A 19,592-nucleotide genomic window follows, 5' to 3' on the forward strand; every position below is an offset into this window, starting at 1 on the left:
GATGTCGTCCGTCACAATCCTGTATTGTGATACAGTTTCTGCTTTTCTACACTAAAAAACTTTAAGGATAAGTTAAGAAACAGGCACCTGCACATGTCTACATAAGTTAGACTGAGGCTGCTATAAAATCCATAAAATAGATCAAGTGAGTGAATCAGAGCAGGAAATTAGATAATATTTATATAAACATTTAGCTGAAGTCAGGTCTATTTAATGTACGACTGTATTATCAACTGTTTTATTTTGACTCCTAGACTAGACTGCATATTGTAATTCCTTATCAGATGTTCCAGTAAATCTGTTCAATCCAGAATAGAATACAATCCTGCTCCTCACATATTAAAGAGATTGTGGCACTGTATTAACCCTGGCTTTATGAAATATGGAACATTAGAGAGAAGTCTCATCTCTCAGAGAACCAGAGTTACTATGTGACCAGATCAGTCAGCAGAGGCCAAAGGGAAGATGCAGGCAATGACATGGTTGGCTGGCTAAGTTTGAACTCATTTTCTGTGTCACCTCCTCTCTTATTTCAAGTGTTGTTTCTGATGCAGCCACACAGAACAGTCACAGATAGAGTTGTGAAAAGAAGGAGCACTTTATTTGTTGTATATACTGTGTTTTAGTGTCAGTTCAACCAAATGACAGCAGATAGTTTACCTCGAAAGATATCAACTACACAAATGGTCTTGGTTTTCTCCCGTGAGGTTCTGATCTGATCTGAGATTTCTGCTGCAATCCAATTCAATAGAGGTGAATAGAATTTTCTTTGAAAAATACCGTTTGAAAAGGGTCCCTTCCCATAGTGTGAAGTGGCAGCAGACTTCACTGATGCAGATGTCTCAAAGCCTGGGCACACAAACTGATGTTTTTTTTGTTTAATGTGGGTGAACTGACCCTTTAACAAAAAACTAAAAGTCAGGTCTAGAAAACACACTATGCACGGAAATTATAGAAGGTTTTACACAAGGAGAAAGTGGCAGGAGTCTAACGTGGAAGAGCAGTTTAACACTGCAGATAACTGAGTCAGCATCAGGGAAACTACACTGTTGGGGGCAACAATGGAGACGGACCACAGGCAAAACCAAATCCAGCATCTGTTATTGTCCAGTGTGTTTGCCAACATGGATCTTCTCTGTGGACACTGGGGAGTAAGGCTCATCCTGGTGCTGATGTCTCATATCCAAAGATCAAAGGTTCGCTTTATTCCAGCTCTACGAGCAGATCTCCTTCTCCCACTGTCTCCCCTGGCTTACAGTGGACGCTTTTAACCTGGAAACGCAGCAGGACACACAAACATTAAGGCTGCTGTTTGTTCATGTGCTATTTTAGTAATAGTAGTAGAAAAATCTAGTTATCACTGTCAGAATTTTATACTATTACCTTTGCTTGTTTGACAGCAGTCAAACTGTTCTGCATCTTCATGGCTTCAATCACACAGATCTCCTGACCTTCTGCAACCTAAACACACACAAATGACAAGACAGGATATATCCTAGTTAAATATTCAGGGGAATCCCAGAATAAAAATCACTAGTGCTGTCAAATGATTAAAATATTTAGTCACTATTAATCGCATTTATATCATAGTTAACTCAAAATTAATCACAATTAATCGCAAACTGCTGAGAAACAGACTGAAAAGAAAACCTTCATATTTAACGAGGTGAGAGAAACGAGTGTGTGAACACATCCCATTAGCTCCCAACACCACATGGTAACACTGCTTCAACAGCCCTCACTTGTTGGGAGGCTGTCATGAGACCGTTTAGAGCAGATGACCTTATTTCACATTTGGCTTTGTGTAGAACTGATGACTGAGACTCAGAGTGTTAATTAATCGCAAATTTTTATCTATTCTAAATGTCCCTTCATTTTTTTTTTTCCATAATCTTTTTTTTCATTTTAATGCTCTTATCAACATGGAAAAGTGGATTGGCTTGCTTTATGCAAATGTTTTATTTTATTGAAAAAAAAACATTTCCAAACAGGGCGCTACAAAATAAAATTATAAAGTCCACATTTCAGGTAAACAAGGACTCAGCCTATAGTCCAGTTAAACTATGGCTTAATATTTTCTTTTTTTCAAGTTTGCTGTGAACATAGCAGTCAGGCCTCTTATTACAGAAACAATGAACCGTAACAGTTAGGTTCCCAATAAAAGGTAAGCCTACTTCTTCTTTGCTTTCAGCCAGCTACTCAAACAGACAAGCAACAAAATAACAAACAAACAAAATACACAGGCAAGGGTCGGGCTATTTTGAGTCCTCCCAATATTTGTGGAAAATGTATGAAATAAGAAGTACCCTATTTTGAAATAAATAAAAACATATAGCTGCAGCCTAATAGCTTAAAAATATATATTTTATTTGGCGAAATATTAAAACAAAAGCGAGAGCAGGTCAGACTGGAGGCGAACACAGATACTGAAGCTCGGTAAAAACCAACTGCAGCTTCTGCTCTGATCAAGACGCTGAGGCGCTGATCTCTGAGCAGCTAAGACCAGAGAAACTCTGTGTTTTCACTGTTGCCATAGTTAAGAAGCAGTCAGTCAGTCACTGAGCGGCTGCTTAATGTGAACGAGCTCTGATCTCACTGTGTCTCTCTGAGCGAGTGAGCGGGGGCGGGGAGGAGGAGCCCCCGGACCGGTGCGCTATCTGGGAGCGCGAACACACACACACACGCACACATAGACTCTTCTGCTCCTGGTACTTCATGACAGACTGATACGATGATGTTTTAAAAAATGATTGTGACTTAGTAGCCTGGATGCCAGACGAACTTAGCCCCGCCCACAACATTTGAGGTCGGGAAGTTCGGTCTGGTGTCGCTCCGTTGGGGAGAAATTATGCCCGAACAGAAATTGTTCGGACCAATCAGATTGTCAGGGCGGGCTGATGATGGACAGATGATCAACAGTAACGTAATCAACCACGTCATCAAAGTGCGCTTGGTTTGAATTTGTTTTCAACAAACATGCCTGCCGCTGGCGAGCTGAGATGTGTAGATGCTGCCATTGAGTCTGTTTTAGAAGACATCGACAGCGCATTCATTTTGAAAGAGGAACAGAGAACGCGGAGGCGACGCCAAAGCGCAGCGCTGCGCTGCGCTAATCCCTATCGCGCCGGCGCTTGGCTGTTCACACCGGACACTGAAGCAACGCTGAACCGCCGGGCAGCGCTAATAATATCACACGTTGATCCAGTAGTATTCAAGCATATACTTACTTGTTGCTCCAACATTAAGCAACAGCGTCCCAACATTTGTCTTTCTTGGTGTTGTCTTTATACAACATGTTCCGAGGATCATACAACTCACTGCACTTCTCCACTTCAATTATTAATTTAATGTCATCCATGTTGAAGAACTTCTCCGCTGTTTGCTCCGTTAAATGCCGGGTGTCGAGGGTAAATTACGTATTCTCCACTCAAGCCTATGTGGAGAATACGTAGCCCCCCTCTCTCTCTTTTTATCTTTATCACTGCTTGTGTGGCTGTAGTGGATGGGCAGAGGGGAACATTTAATAATGTCATTGGTAAAATTAAAACTCCAGGACAACAGAAGGGGAATTCAAAGTATGGGATGCATATTTGATAATTTATATCATATAAAATATGTCATCAATATCGTTTAAAATAATTTTTCAGTGTGTTTCCTGGTGCGATACGCTCGCGTCAAGTGCAAAAAATAGACTCGACGCCGAAACGATCGCTGCACAGCGCCAGGCAGCGTTGGTGCAGCGCGGCGCTTCAGCCTCCGTTGTGACCAGCACAAAGGTTTAACATGGGAGTGGATGGGAGCCAGCTGTTATTTAAGGCTTGGCGTTGCGCTTAAGCGTCGCTTTGGCGTCGCTTCAGCTTCCGGTGTGAACCCGACGTCACATACTACGTTGCTCTGATTGGCTGTAGGTCTATCCAATTGAGACAAGAGGCATTTTTTTTTCTGGTTCAGTTGAAACACGCCCCATAATCGCAGCCCAATGGATCGGTATCAGACTCACATTCTGACTAGAATTGTGAGTATGACAACGTCAGGCTAGTGACTTAGTCAACCACCAACATTATCACATATTGTGAATATTTTGGCCACGATACTCAATCATTTAGTGAGAATCTTGTGACAGCCTTACAATTATTGAAAGCACACACTCTCTTACCTGCAGTGATACATTTTTGTAATAAATTTACCTTTATCAAGCAAAATATGAGGTGTATGGAGAGTTTTCCCTAACGCCTGGTCCAGGTTTTAAAAAACCTACTGTTGACACAGACCGCTGAGTAAGAGTTAGTGTAGGTCTAATATGTTAGGATGTTTTACCGTATCTCCAGGCTTGACAGACACAGACACTATTGTTCCTGGCATCGGTGAACGTAGGATACTGCTGGTGTCTTCTGGAACTTTCTCTGGCATGAACGAGTTCAGCTCTGCTGCCAACTTGGACAGAACGCGCAACTGAAACTTCACAGAGAAACACAATATGATTAACACAGGACGGAGTGATGAGACGAAAACCTGATAAAATAAAGAGCATAGATATGGTCTTACACGTGGAGAAGTGTTGCATGTGTGAAAATAAGTTGTTCAAAGTGTGAACACTGATAAAGGTTCTCATGTGTTGTCACTTGATTTCACTGTTGTTTGGATCTGAACAATAAGTTTGAAAATACAAATTCTAAATATTTATTAATCAGTTAAGGGATGAAATCTATGCTGGAGGGAACACCTTGTTAAAGCCCTATAAGACAAATTGTGATTTGGTAATATGGACTACACAAATACAATATGATTGATTGATTGAACAAAGATGGATGGTCTTGCCCGGGTGCATACCGTGAATAAATATGGACTATATGGAATAAGCTGAACAGATACTTAGTTTAATGTTATTTGGAAATTCAGTTCCAGTATAAAAATACAATTATATATACAAATTAGTTTAGAATTTGTGGAATTTATGGAATTACTGAATGATAGAAAGCAAACTTGTTTTGATATAGTCGTCACAATAGCTGTATGGCAACATTCTGCTCATCACAAGATAATCTGTGTGACTGTGTGAATGTAAGGAAACGTACCGATGTGCCCAGGTACTGCAGGACAATCCTTCCTGAGGCATCTCTGGACAGACACTAAAACACAAGACAAAATATGATCTGCACTACATCAGTAGTCATGACCACGGATCTTTGAGGCAAACAAAGAGTGAGTGTGTGTGTTACCTGGAGCATTCTGTGTGTACCGTTGATGGTGATTGGAAGCAGTGGGGAGGCCAGGTTCCACTCTCCAATCACTTCCACCGTTCCTCCATCCACCTCTACCTGCATGACACATTATTTTGTACTTTAGTTTCCTTATAGTCATAAGAGACCATCAGAGTCACTTTGTTAGCTACTGATGTGTTTCATTTGTTCATGGATGCACATTAAATACTCACAGTATAAACATTTCCGGATTTGGTCACCTCCATAGCATGGAGTCCCTCCCCCAGCTCCACACACAGCTCCCAGTGGTTACATTCCACAGGGGTGGAGGACACCCTGCAAAACACATAGTTCACTTAAAATTCATCAGAGCCAAAGCATCTGAGCTTGTTCTTCCTCTGGAGACCCATCCACTTGATTTATACCACATAGATGGCTCATCATCACATCATCATCACTTTCCAACGGCGTGTAGCAAAATGACAGTAAGCTTTCCAGTGTCTTCACCTCAAGTCACCCAGGACCTTCTGTGAACGGAGCTGAGCAGTGATGTAGAGCGCCGCTGCCGAGGCCAGCAGCTCCCTGCGCTTATCCACCTCCAGCTGGTGACCCTTGAAGCCATCAGGATAGACCTCCGGCAGGAAGTTAGTGCTTATGTCCCCAGAGATAAATTTAGGATGGGTTATAATTTCCCGCAGGAGAGGAATGTTGTGGGTCACACCTGGAGAAGCCATACAAAACCACAACAACAAAACATTGGTCGATTTCAAAAGGGGACTATAAGTCTTAGCGATTGTTGATTATAAAGATTTGTTGGTTTACCTCTGATAACATAGTTATCCAGAGCATCCTCCATCTTGGCAAGAGCTTCAGCTCGCGTAGCTCCATAAGTAACCAACTACAAATAGATACCACAGGAAATTATTACAGAGCCATGAACCCGCTTTCTTGTTGTGACAACCTGTTTCTAATATATGAAACACAACATTTCCAAATCAAGCCATCACTACTTCACAGACCTTAGAGATCATGGGATCATAGTAGATGCTGATGTCACTGCCCTCCTGGATACCACTGTCTACACGGACCTGACAGGACGAGGGACAGAAAAGACAGTGTTAATATTGCCAGGACAGGTGCTCGTCTCTCATGAACATTTGAGTGGATTTTGTGTGAAGAGATACTTTTTCTTAAATGATCTTCTCTAATGCAGCTCTACTTGGTTATAAAAGATTGGGATACTTGTATGTGACAAATATCTCAGATTATCAAAACTTACATTGCTGAGGTTGAGTGGCTCTTGGTATTGGGACAAGCGTCCGATGGAGGGCAGACCAAAAGACTTGTAAGGATCCTACCAGAGCAAAGCACAGTAAAACAGATGGATCAATGGAAAATACAGTCTCTGGAGTTCGCCTTTCACACATCAACAACCCAGCGTGAGATTCTCTGCTCAGATGTGTTCACAACAACACAAAGATATCAGCCTTCGAAAGGATGGTGCAGCAGCCAGAGGCAGGAGGGGATGTGGTAATTCCACTGCAGAGATACCATGTTTATGTTTACAGCACATCAACACCGGTGCCGGCCCTTATCACCAAAGCTCTAGACACCTTTGTCAGTGTACGTTTCTATGTGTATTGTTGTACATTGTTTTCAGTTTTTTTTGTTTTGTGTCCCTCGCATATTAGAAACGTCATCAACATGCCCAACCGCTCTCTGTGACTCCTGCCGAAGATCTCCTGCTTTTTCCTGAAACAAGCTCACATGGACATTATCCAGAGTTCTTACTAGGGGACTGGCAGGAGAAACTCTCAAGAAAGTCCAGAAGCTCTCACTCAGGCATTTGCATTCTTACATACAGTCCCTCTGGAGAATGTGAAGAGATTATCCAGAGTTAAGTGAATGTCTAAAAGGAGCTTTAAGGAAATATATCCAGCAGGATGTACTCTGGAAAAAATATACACACACCTCGGCATAGACGCGACTCTCAACAGCCCAGCCGTTTATTGGGATGTCTTCCTGTTTGTGCTGCAGCTGGTATCCTTTGGCAACCCTGATCATCTGTTCCACCAGGTCCAGGCCAGTAATGCACTCTGTGATTGGATGTTCCACCTGGGGTCAGAGGTTAAAAACAGAAGATAGTGGTTTCTGTTAGCAAAATAGCAGGGTGCTTCTTCATCAGCAGGTTTGCTCAGTTTTCATTAAGATGGTTATTTATGGGTGTAGTCAAACTCCATGCACTGGTGATGACTGAACTATGGTTGAAAGCTCTGATAAAAACCTGTATGTAGATATAAGATTATTTTCCTCACCACAGCTGTGAAAAAAAAGGCTCTTTACGTGGCATTTTATATAACCTGTTGTTAAATTTCTTATAGTAGAGAGCTGGGCCATCACTGCTCTTAGATTTGCTCAGCAGCCGCAATAGCAATAACAACATCAACTAGAAATATCACTCAGTAGATTGCATACCTCCACCAAGGCCCCACAGTCACCTGATGGAACCATATTTAAATTCACTAGATCCTGATTTTTATTTGGATCTGCACCAAATTTCCCTAAACCTCATCCTGCTAACAATCTAAAAAACAAACAAAACTCAGACAAACACATTAAACATAACCTTCTTGGTGAAGGTATACAAGAGATTAAAATGATAAAACAAACAATATGGTTCTCTCCCTCGGGCTGGATGGAGGCCTAATTTAAAAGGAGAATATAACACAAATATAGTTCACATGTATACACACACAAACACAGGGAGACACACAACCCTTATTGACCTGTAGTCTTGTGTTCATCTCCAGGAAGAAGAAGTTCTTCTTAGAATCGACCAGGAACTCCACAGTGCCAGCAGACGAGTACTGCACAGCCTTGGCCAACTGCACTGCCTGCTCACCCATCGCTCGCCGTGTCACTGGGTCCAGGAAAGTGCTGGTAGGTAAAGACAGCACCAGACAGACTCAGTTGTGTAAATGGAGTCTACAAGCTAACTCCATCGATTAACAACAAAACCATTTATCTTTTCTAAAATACATACATAAACTTATCTTTAATGCCATATCTTTAGTGTTGATTATTGTGCAGGCTAATAAGATATTCAAAGTAGACTTGCTGAGCACTTTATTAGGAACTCAGTATACCTGATTATTCATGAAATTGTTGACTGGAATCCAACCACTGACAGTCTGGTTGGTGGAAAACGTGCTCTACCTTGTGAGCCACAGCCAAATGAGACGGACAGACAGAGAACCCAAACTCATGATGTCACAGAGACATTAGGACATCCAGCAGCTCTGACAACAATAGGAGTCTAACGTGCTGGATATGCTGTTCGAGAAAGGTACAATGTTTCACAGTTTGGCTATAACTAAGCTCCTGAAGAAAATGAGAGCTGTATGTTGTAGCTTTCTCCTCTGCAGTATAGCACAGAAAAAATGATATACAGTTGCAATCAGAAATATTCAACCCCCCAAAGATTTTAAGGATTTATCAATTAAAGTTGACAGAATCTTGCTCCTTGAGCAAGAATCTGCTTTGGATGACTTCTTTATGAGTCGAGTGATACACAAAATCAACACGGAAAATGCATGATGTAGTATTTGTTTATAGCAGTATATTTTGTTAAGATAGCCATGTCACAATTATTCAACCCCTATATAATATTGTTGTTTTTAAAGCTGTCTGACAGTTTTTTGTACTAAAGTTGAGTTGAAACATTATTAATTCTTTAGGAACTCTATACTGATCCTTCATTTGCTTCAGCTGTGATGCATATATAAACCCCACCCATGAAGGTATTCAAGGTGAGTTAAAATCATGGGAAAGACAAAGGAGCTTCCACAAAAGCTGAGAGAGGAGATTATTTCATCACACCTGAAAGGCCTTGGGTAGAAGAAGATTTCCCCCAAAAATTATATTTCAAGAGACACAATTGGGAACATTACAAGGAAGTTTAAAACTGATGGAGCAGCTTCAAACCTGCCTGGCCGTGGAAGAAAGCCCAACATTTCATCAAGGACCCTCAGCAACTTAGTCAGAACAACTCAGATAAACCCCTGTGTGACTGCAAGACACCTACAGGATGACCTGATGAAGGCTGGTACAAATGCGTCAGTGGCAACTATAAGACGTGCACTGAATAAAAAAGGACTTCATGGCCGGCTTAAAGACACACTCAGCTCTTGACCACAAGGAACATCAAAAGTCGACTAGAATATGCCAGGAGGAATTTGGATAATACGAATGAGTTTTGGGTGACAGTTCTATAGACTGATGAAACCAAACTAGAACTGTTTGGACGTATGGACCAGTGGAATGTCTGGCGTGTGAAAGGCCAGGCTTAGGACCAGAAGAATACCATCCCCACAGTCCAGCATGGAGGTTGGTCAAAGATGATGTTGGGCTGTTTTTCTGCGGCAGGAACTAGCAATCTTTATTGTGTACATGGCATCATGGATTCACAGAAATGCCAGGCCATTTTAAAGAGGAATGTGATGCCTTCTGTTGACAAATTAAACCTTGGTGATCATTGGAATTTCCAGCAAGACAATGATCCAAAGCAAAACCTCCAAGTCCACCAAAGCTTGATTGAGAAAAAGATTCTGGAACGTCCTGGAGTGGCATTCACAGTCACCAGATTCAAATTTGATTGAACATTTTGGTGGGATTTAAAGAAGGCAGTTGCAGCATGGAAGCCATCAAACATCACTGATCTAGAGGCTTTTGCACTTGAAAAATGGGCAAAGATTCCAATCGAGAGATGTAAGAAGCTTGTCCGCACTTACCGAAAACATTTTTTAGAAGTTATTAAAGCTAGAGGATGCGCCACAAAGTACTGAAGCTGGGGGGTTGAATAATACTGCACATGCACATGTGTTTAAAGAGTTACATTTTTCATTTGAACTTCAAAGTTAAGTCCACTTCTGTTGTCAAAATAACTAAAATACGCATCAATAAATATCTTTTGTTGTTTGATGAGGTTTTTTTTGTCATTTATTGTCATTATCTGTCATCCACATCACTATAATGTCTATTAAGGTGAGGGGGTTGACCATTTCTGATTGCAACTGTATATTTAAACCTCTGGTCTACATTTCCACCTCATCAGTTGTCAGTTGCTGCTGTAAATTAAGTTTTTCTACACGTCTTTTGAAAAAAGACCATTTACCCTTGTTGATTTCAAACAAACAGCTGTCAAAAGAAGACAGTGTGTGTCACTAACCTGGGAGCCTCCTCCACCACCTTCTGGTTTCTCCTCTGAATGGAGCACTCCCTCTCATTCAGCCACAGAGCGTTACCATGTTTATCAGCCAGCACCTGTAACAAGCACACAATGTTTGCTAGCTCTTCCTTGATAAGAACACAACTCACCAATTTGTTTAGTTATTTTTGTCACTATAGCTCAACAACTAATGCCCATTGGTATTCATGTCCTGATCACATTCTCCTAGTTTACATGAACATAAAAATTAAGGCTATTTTATAATTTTTTCACACAATCTAATATTTATTCTGTTCTATTCCGGTCTACACTTGTTTTTTCTTTATAACAGACAACTGTCAATCACTAAACTGCACTTGACTGTTTAAAAAGGGCTTAACAGTTCAAGTTTGACTGATTCATATAAAATGTGGTTGTTTTGAGCCATAATGAATGTGACTTGCTCCATCTTATAAGGTTCATATACTTTGATTCCATCCTATATGTCCATGATCTCTTAAAGTTCCATGCGTTCTCAGACAGAGAACAAGAAAAATAACTGACATTCAGTTTGTAAAATAATCTTTATTAACAATTAATCTATTACTGAGCATTCAAATGGCCAACTGAGTCCCCTCTCACACTGTCTTTGCTCATTATATGACATTAGATCACTGTGTGCATGTGTCTTATACCTGTATCTCTATATGTCTGGGGTTGTCTATGTACTTCTCAATGAGCAACCTGTCGTCTCCGAAGCTGGATGCTGCTTCCTGGGATGAGAACCGGAAACCTTCCCTGCAAAAAAGTGCATACACGCAGACATGCACAGATACATGCATACACACAAATTGCAGCAGTTATAAATACTGCAGAAACAAGCATCGGTCTGTCTAGTGGTCTTTAGACAAATCTAAGCAGTAGGAGGAGATAGTGAGACCGAAATTCAGGAGGATGAAGTAGATTTAAGTTAAAATCTAAAGACTTTTAATAGTAATTGTATTTTGAAGCATGTGTGGTAAAACCTTAAGAATACTAAAGGAAGACTAGTAGTAACCAGTTACATTAGCTGTAATAAAAATACAGTGACTTCACAAAGAATTCTGACCACTTCACGTTTATGCACACTTTACTGTGAAGTAGATTTTATGTTAAAAGGATCAAATCAGGCTACACTAAAAACCCACAGTAACAAAGTGAAAACATGTTCTTAGAATTTTACTGTGGCACTTTTGCTACAAAATGTGGAAGACAAGTGCATCCTGCTTTCTTTATTATTGCTCGAGATGTGTCCAGAATTTGGCAAATTAATAGCTTGACAAATTAAGGATTTCAATAAATGTATATGTCACATCATAACAGTGGATTTCAACGAAATACATAATTTAAGCAATTTTATGTAGATTTATGTGAAACATGAATAATATCAAGCATTATTTTTAGAATATTGGATAAGCACATGTGATACCTCGGTACAGACGCTGAGTAGCTTCCTCTGAACTCTATCTGAGCCTAAAAAAAAGGTAATCTAAGCTTATATTTTCTGAACTCTGGGCTCTGCTAAGTGGCAATCTCTCATCTCCAGCTCATTCACACCCCGGCTGCTAGACCTAATGAATCCAAGACCATATGACAGCCATACTTAAAACACGACACTGACTTAGTGTTAGATGTTACTCAGAGATGTAGATAATAATAATAAAATAATAGGTTTGTTTTAATGTTATATAAGTTACTAACACTATCTTAATCAATGCTTATTTAAGTCGATGTATCCTTTTTATTTTGATAAAAGTAATTTAAGTAGTAGACATTGTTAGTGTTGAAATAGAATAACTTTCATATCTTTTGTTGAAGCTGTGATGCATGATGGTTGTACATTTTCTTGATAGATGTTTTAAAAAATCGATTATTCGGTAATATATAGAGAGGGTGTGGCAGAAACAGAGGAATACAATACCTTGTCTCCTCATCATTCCAAGATATCCTCATTCCTTTCCCTCCTCCTCCTGCAGATGCTTTGATCATCACTGGGTAGCCTAGCAACAACAAAAGAATAAAAACATGAAAAACATAAATGTTCACCTTGGTTTGACAACACAAATATGGCCACTAGTACCTCCAGGAAAGAGATGCAACATGAACATGAGAATACTCAGTCTTCCCAAATATATTTAACACTGGAAAATAAACACTAGTGTCAGAGAGCTGCACTTCCTGCACACAGAGCTATGTAAAGCCATACAGTTTACATAGACCATCAGTGATATTTATGGATTTATACAACTCTTCTTTTTCTGTGTCACAAATTAATTGCTTTGTCACAAAAACCTAAATTGTTCAGTTTCTTTCATATTATGTGTAGGTCTCGGGAAAATGCATGCGTCCAAATCTGATGTGTCAAAAATATACATACAGCAACCAACAGTACTGTCAGAGGGTTAACAGAGGGTTCTGAAATGTTATTTGATTTTAAGATTGCCCCTCAACTTTCGGAATATAGTTTCATACAATTGGTATCATCGCTGCGCCTAGAAATAGAGCTTGTTTGACTGCTTACATTAAAATGAACCACAAACATCGTAATGGTTGAGTCCACAGGGTTTTGTACAGTTCTGAGAAAGCACGTAACAGATTAAAATGTTTCCTCTAGGATTTTATTATTTTTGCAGCGTGGGCAGGAGAGCCAGTCCCCAATTACTTTGGTTGGACTCTTCTCATCTTTTGCCAAGAAGAGTAATCTCAATCCAACCATAATTCAGCCAGAATCAGAAGTATTTTATTGCCAAGTAGGTTTACACCTACAAGCAATTTGCTCTGGTAATTGGTGCTTACATTAACATAGAAACATAAAAACGCAATAACAAAAAAACGCAATTTTTACTGCCAATGAAGATTTATTAAAGATTAATTAATTAAAAAGCTAAGGGAAAGGCAACCAAACTCTAGCCAGATGGATATGGTTCAGCATGGATCAATTCACACACAGTAACACATATTGTAAACTTTCAGTGTGTAGACAAGTGATGACTTACCAATTTCCTGTGAAATCTTGACAGCTTCCTCTGCAGTCTGAGGGGGGGCAGAGAGGAGTTACTCATGACTGAATTGACAACTGGCCATAATCTGCCTTTTCAATGCTTCACCTGTAGGTCCACTTAAATTAACTATGAACATGAGTGACCAACTGCCATGCACTGCCAACTTCAACAATCTGTTGAGCCTGGTAGAGGATGTGACTGACATGTGACCATACCATCAATAAGACCTGTCTTGACAGTTAAGAATCTTGATTTAAGTCTCTTTGCATAGTCATTTTTGATGGATCACTACAGTTGTACTTGAAATAGATTACAGAAATAACCACCAAGACTAACAGAAAAGTTAGACTTGGATAAGGCATTAGTTACGACAGAGCAACTTGTCTAGTATTGAACTCTCCCACCACTTCACAGGAGACAGACCTTATCAGATTTAGTGAGTCACCTTATCAAAGATTAAGATTAAGATTAAGATACATTTATTTGTCCCAAACACATGCACAGACATGCACAGGCACACTCATGCAGGTAGGGAAATTTAACCTCTGCTTTTAACCCATCTGGTGAAGGACACACAGAGCAGTGAGCAGCCATGTACGGCGCACGGGGAGCAGATGTTGGGGGAGTAAGGTGCCTTGCACAGGGGCACTAGACAGGGTAGGGAGAATCCACTTGGATTTTTGGACAGATCAATCCAGGTTCGTCTTTTTGTTGTTTCTCCATGGAGACGAACCAGAGACCTTTTCTGCCCATAGTCCAAGTTTATGCCACTAGTCCACCGCCAGGTGGGAGATCCCTCACCACCAGTGACGGCTCGTGAGTGTGAATCTGGAAAGCTGCACTCATTTTCAAATCTATGTTGAAACTAAAGCCCCAAAAGTCCATATTCTAGTTTTCCCTTCTCCTCTATGTCTAATCAGCTGATTCTTGAACCGCTGGCTCGGTTGGCTGGGGCTAGGTAGGTGCCTCTCCCCCACTAGAATTGCTGCTGTTCCTAACAAGCAAAGATATCTATTTTCATATGTGAAGGCAGCATAAATGGGCCTTCAGAAAAAACTGTAAACCATATTTACATTTGGAGTGGAATCGGTTAGTTAGACTGAATGATGCTCATCAGATTTCTATCCATACTATCAAGATAGGTATGATATGCTTGTTTAGAGGTTTTTTTTCAAAATGTTTTTAGGACACAATTAGTCAATATTGTGTTCATAGACAATCATACTCTATTAATATATTCATCTTTCATACATGCAATGCAGTGTATGTGTGCTCATACCTTGACAACTCCATCAAATCCTGGGATGGTGCTGACATTTGCAGCCTTAGCAATTAGCTTGCTCTCAATTTTATCCCCCATTGCCTGGATAGCATGGGTGTCTGGGCCAATGAATGCCACGCCCTCTGCCTCCTGGGGAAAAGACAAGGATTTGAACAGTGTGTTTGTATCTAGTACTTCTATCATTATCCATAGAGATTCAACAAAATACTGGGGTTATTGTCCATGTGGTAGTAACTACTATTGTAACAGCCAGTCAGATTTAAGCATGGTCATTTAAAGCAATAGTTCAGCATTTTGGTAAACTCTTATTTTCTTTCAGAGAGTGAGAAGAAATGTTGAATTAGCAGCTGAAACATTACAGGTTTCAGCTGCCTTTTGTGGTAGACCTTGGATATTTCTGCTTATAGTAGATGAAGTCATGGCTGGTCATAATTGGTCATTAGGTACTTCAGTATTCAACAGTATTCATGTTGTTTTTTTAAAATTTCACTTAAATTTGTTGATGACTAAAATACGTCTGAATAAATCAGGAATAAATGCATTCCCCAACTTAAAAAAACAAAATTCAAACTTGTATAATACTCATCATAGCAAACTGCATGTGTTGAGAGAGAGCTGATGTCTGGCCGATTCAACTCACCAGTCGCTTTGCAAACTCTTTGTTTTCAGAGAGAAACCCATAACCAGGATGAACCTGCATGGAGAAAGGAATTCAAACTTTGAATTAAAAATGTGTTTCTTTCTAACACACAGCTATAGTTTATAAATTATAGATTATGTAACCAGATATATTGTAGACATGAAATTTAGCAAAACATTTTGCCCCAGCAGCAGCTCACTAGATAAATGAATTGTACTCCTATGGAGGAATCCTAGCAGTTCACACGTGATTACTAACTGTATATTTACCGAATCTCTTGACGAAGCTGTGTACTGACATGTTCACTGTTCAGATGAGCTACCATATGAACATGTGTATCAAGTACACAGAATGTCCTGCATGCCCTCTGCAACAGTCACATGATATACATAACAGCTAAATATATGCTTACAGCTTGCGCTCCAGTCGCTCTGATGGCCTCCATGATGGCATCCATGTTCAGGTAGCTCTTATTGGTGGGGGCCGGGCCAACACACACTGCCTCATCAGCCATCTTGGTATGGACCTAGATACACACATACATACATGATGTTAAGTCCTGTCATCTCAGCAGTACAAAGTGTGATACAGACTTTACACATTACACTTAAAAAAATACTTTGAATACAAACTTCAGATTGAGTGAGACGTGTGCAGACTTGGGCCTTTTAGTGTTGAAAAAAGCCCTTTTAGTGAACATTTAGAGGACTGTCACTGTGTCGCAGCTGCCAAACCTATTCCGAAAGGGTTTGTAAGAAACTTTCATTTACAAACCTTTAGAAATTTAAGGGAAAGGTGGAAAAATATCGGATTCACCCTATATGCTGCACTAAAATTTATGTCACACATATCGATATTGCTTGTTCCCCCGTTTTCCCCGATTGCAGTTGAAGAATCAAACCAGCCAACATGAGTTGTCCAATCCGGCTTTGTTGGGGTATCCACTATCCAATTCAGCACTTTTTCTATCACAAACCATTGACCCACTGGCTGTGCAGCAGACATTTAGGATCCTTCAGTATACAGACAGCTTCAACTTCTGGGCCAAAGCCACCTGCAAGGATCTTTGGAATTCAATTTAACAGTGGATTAAGTTTATGACTCACTGCACTTGAGTCTACATCACTGTGGACAGCTACAGTCTTGATGCCCATCTTCTTACACGTCTTGATCACCTGATGGAAAAATACAACATTAAAACCGCTTCACTCTACCTTCAACACTAGTTACAGCTCCGAGTTGTTTTGATGGGTACTGGTGGCAATGTGTTGTCAATGGAGAAAGTAGCAGAGACAGCTCCTGCATCTGAGGTGATCTGAGATGAAGCTTCAGTGAATGTGTCTTTATGTCTTTAACAGTATCAGCTGGGTTTCATTTACATATATTTGTGTTAAACAGTCTTACTCTGCAAGCAATCTCTCCTCTGTTGGCGATGAGGATCTTATCAAAGGTCTGTGGAGGGAAACATATTGCCACAGTTTATCATTGACACAAGGACTTTCTTTCCAACACCCCTGTTTCGATGAGAACACTAACAAACACACAATTGTATATCCTACAGACTCATTTCATAATGACAACTTCATGCATAATTGCCTTACAAAGATAATATTTAGAAATGTTTTTTTTTAGTTTCCACAGCAGATTGAATACATCATCGGTTACAAACAAACAGGAAGCAGGAGGAGAAAAAAGAGCTATGGCTTACCTTTTCACTGGGGTTGTACACGGTGGAATATTGAGTCTTACTGTGCAATGTACAACATCTTGACTGGAATGAGCCATACTGCAAAACACATACACATACACAGTATTAGGCTACAACATTATTTCCCTCTTGCATTATCATGTAGCATTAGGGTTGCTCTGAGTTGTATGTGTAAATTTAATCAATTCCATTTCGGACTCGCCTCATATATTCCTATTTTCACATCTTTCATAAACCAAACTATGATGTAAAATGAGCAACTTTGGTTTTCTGCATGTTCAGACTGTAAGTTATTCAATTGATTTGTAATTTAATACAAGAAAAATGAAATTGTACACCATACCAAATAGCAGATAGACCAAAGGTCATTTACACAGTATATGATGACCCTCAATTAACATGAAGCCAGTAGTGCTCCCCTCCCTTGGTATTTCCTCAATCTTCTACTCAATATGTGTTCATATAATTAAATCTCAATCATTTCATTAATCCAATTTTGCCATGGAACACTTAGGATTCTTCAAGTTTTGCAATATGTCTCGCAGCTGTGTTAAGACCATCTTTTGAAACACTGAATTTGCACTTTCTTGTATTAGCTATCAAAGGTAAAGCTGAACCTCACCAATTCCTCAAGATGTCACACCAGAATGGTTTAACATGGAACACTCCCTGATCACCTGCAAGAATGTGCCCAGCTCACTTTTACACTTCCAACATAAATTGTTATCTGAAAGTCAAATTGTATGATGTCTGTCTGTGTCATGTCATATCTGTGTACTATTTTAATATTTGACAGATTTGCCCTTGCTTTTCTTTTGTTTTCTTTCACATTTGATATAATATGACCTCACATTATCACAATTTTGCCTGCTCTGTTACATCACAGCCTACTATCTTTGAAGTTCCGTCCAATACAATGTCTCATTTGTAAAGGAAAGTTATTCTAGCTTTCTGATTAAACACAAAATATGTAATATAAAATAATTTTACATGGGTCCACATTCTGCTGACTTTGATTGATCACATTCTGTGTTAAAAAATGTAACCACATTCATAACTTTAATTTAAACAGTGTGGAGCTTTAACACAGCTCATTCATACTTTAATCAGACTACAGATGCTGTATTGTGTACAGTTACTACTACTCATAACTAGTAATTTTACAAACCATGTTAGATTTTCTTGACCAAACCAGGTATTCTCTGTATTTTAATGATTCCAATATTGGAACTATCAACAGATCCGTGGCACTTTCTTTAGGCGTGTAGTTACAAATTTGTATCACAGAGAGCATGAATTGGACAACATAAGGAAGTCTACTTCTTAATTTTCATAAGAAACTTAACTAAATGGAAACGAAGAAAGAAGTCAGACTGGGCATGACATGAAATCACGGCAACTAAGAAGCTTTGCCCCCTTACATGGCAAATACAAGGACTATCTTATATTGTGCTATTGTGCTGTCCTTACAAAGTATCACAAACAGGTGGTCACAAGGTTACAGTAAGTAACAGGATTAAATATATTTGCGAATGATCAAATGTGTTTAGTGAATTTAACTTGGGCCTTGTCCTTGTGATGAAGTGATGGCCAATAGGTCAGTAAACATACCTTACACAACTGCTAGAACCTTTCATATCCCCGTCTGAAGGGCAACCTGTCTCTGTCTGCCTGCCTGTCTCTGCCTGTCTCTCTCTTTGTCTTTCTGTCTGTCTGTCTCTGCATGTCTCTATATGTCTGTCTGTTAGCGATAACGTCAAAGTTACACCTGCCATCCTCTGACCGCCTCTCGCCACCATTAACTTGTCTTCTGTGTGTCCCAGCGTCTCATGTGAGGGCGCTCGGTCTCAGTGCTCAGGGTCCCGCTAACAACCTCCAGGACCCTGCGGTGCTCGTCGTGAGGAGGTGATAGGTTGCTGACGCTAATGTCGCTCACTCTTTTTATTGTCGTTGTGCAGCCTGGACGAGCTGGACTCACCTTTACGGTGAACAGCAGCCTACTGAGAGACGGAGAGAGGCTGTGCACCGCCATGTTGCCCCCACTGTGACGGTCAAACACTGCAACGTCATGACGTCAGAGCTTTACAGCGACCAGAGTGGTAGAGAGACAGAGGCGTCAACCCCTCACATTTTTTCACCTCAACTTTATTGACAAACTTCATTCAATTTTCCATAGAATATTCAAATAAATCAATAAATAAAGTACACTCTCCAACGCTTTCTGTAACAATATACAAGATACAAAGATACAATGTGATGTAATACAATTATAACTGTAAAGAATAGATCCACATTTTACTAGGCCGATTTATTCGTCTTAATTCTGTGAAACATTCTTCACACATTTGACTCTCATCCACAAATCAAGTGAGGCTCTGAAGTTCCAGTCTCTCTCTTCTTGTGTCCCTACACTGTGTCTCTGCTGACAGACACAAACATAGACTTTTGTAGTTTAAGTCTGTAAAGATGGGGAATGCCCTCTAAATAACTCAGCAGCTTCTATAAGTTTCAACT

The 19,592-nt window shown here is 39.9% G+C and overlaps 1 protein-coding gene across 1 annotated transcript; it reads right to left on the reverse strand.

Moving 5' to 3' along the window:
• Positions 1–574: 574 nt before the first annotated feature.
• pcca (propionyl-CoA carboxylase subunit alpha) lies at positions 575–19,164 on the reverse strand. The gene is made up of 23 exons (XM_053436168.1): positions 19,057–19,164; positions 17,079–17,156; positions 16,775–16,822; positions 16,477–16,545; positions 15,783–15,896; positions 15,371–15,424; positions 14,728–14,859; positions 13,443–13,479; positions 12,368–12,446; positions 11,103–11,205; positions 10,429–10,523; positions 7,988–8,138; positions 7,173–7,316; positions 6,481–6,555; positions 6,221–6,289; positions 6,024–6,099; positions 5,709–5,922; positions 5,435–5,537; positions 5,220–5,318; positions 5,076–5,129; positions 4,318–4,458; positions 1,384–1,461; positions 575–1,272 (listed from the first exon to the last, which is right to left on the reverse strand). The coding sequence occupies exons 1-23, from the start codon at positions 19,108–19,110 to the stop codon at positions 1,204–1,206; spliced, it is 2,136 nt and encodes a 711-aa protein (XP_053292143.1). The 5' UTR covers positions 19,111–19,164; the 3' UTR covers positions 575–1,203.
• Between the last annotated feature and the right edge of the window lie 428 nt (positions 19,165–19,592).

This window comes from Pleuronectes platessa, chromosome 12 (assembly GCF_947347685.1).
Source record: "Pleuronectes platessa chromosome 12, fPlePla1.1, whole genome shotgun sequence".
NCBI classification, from domain to species: Eukaryota; Metazoa; Chordata; class Actinopteri; order Pleuronectiformes; family Pleuronectidae; genus Pleuronectes; species Pleuronectes platessa.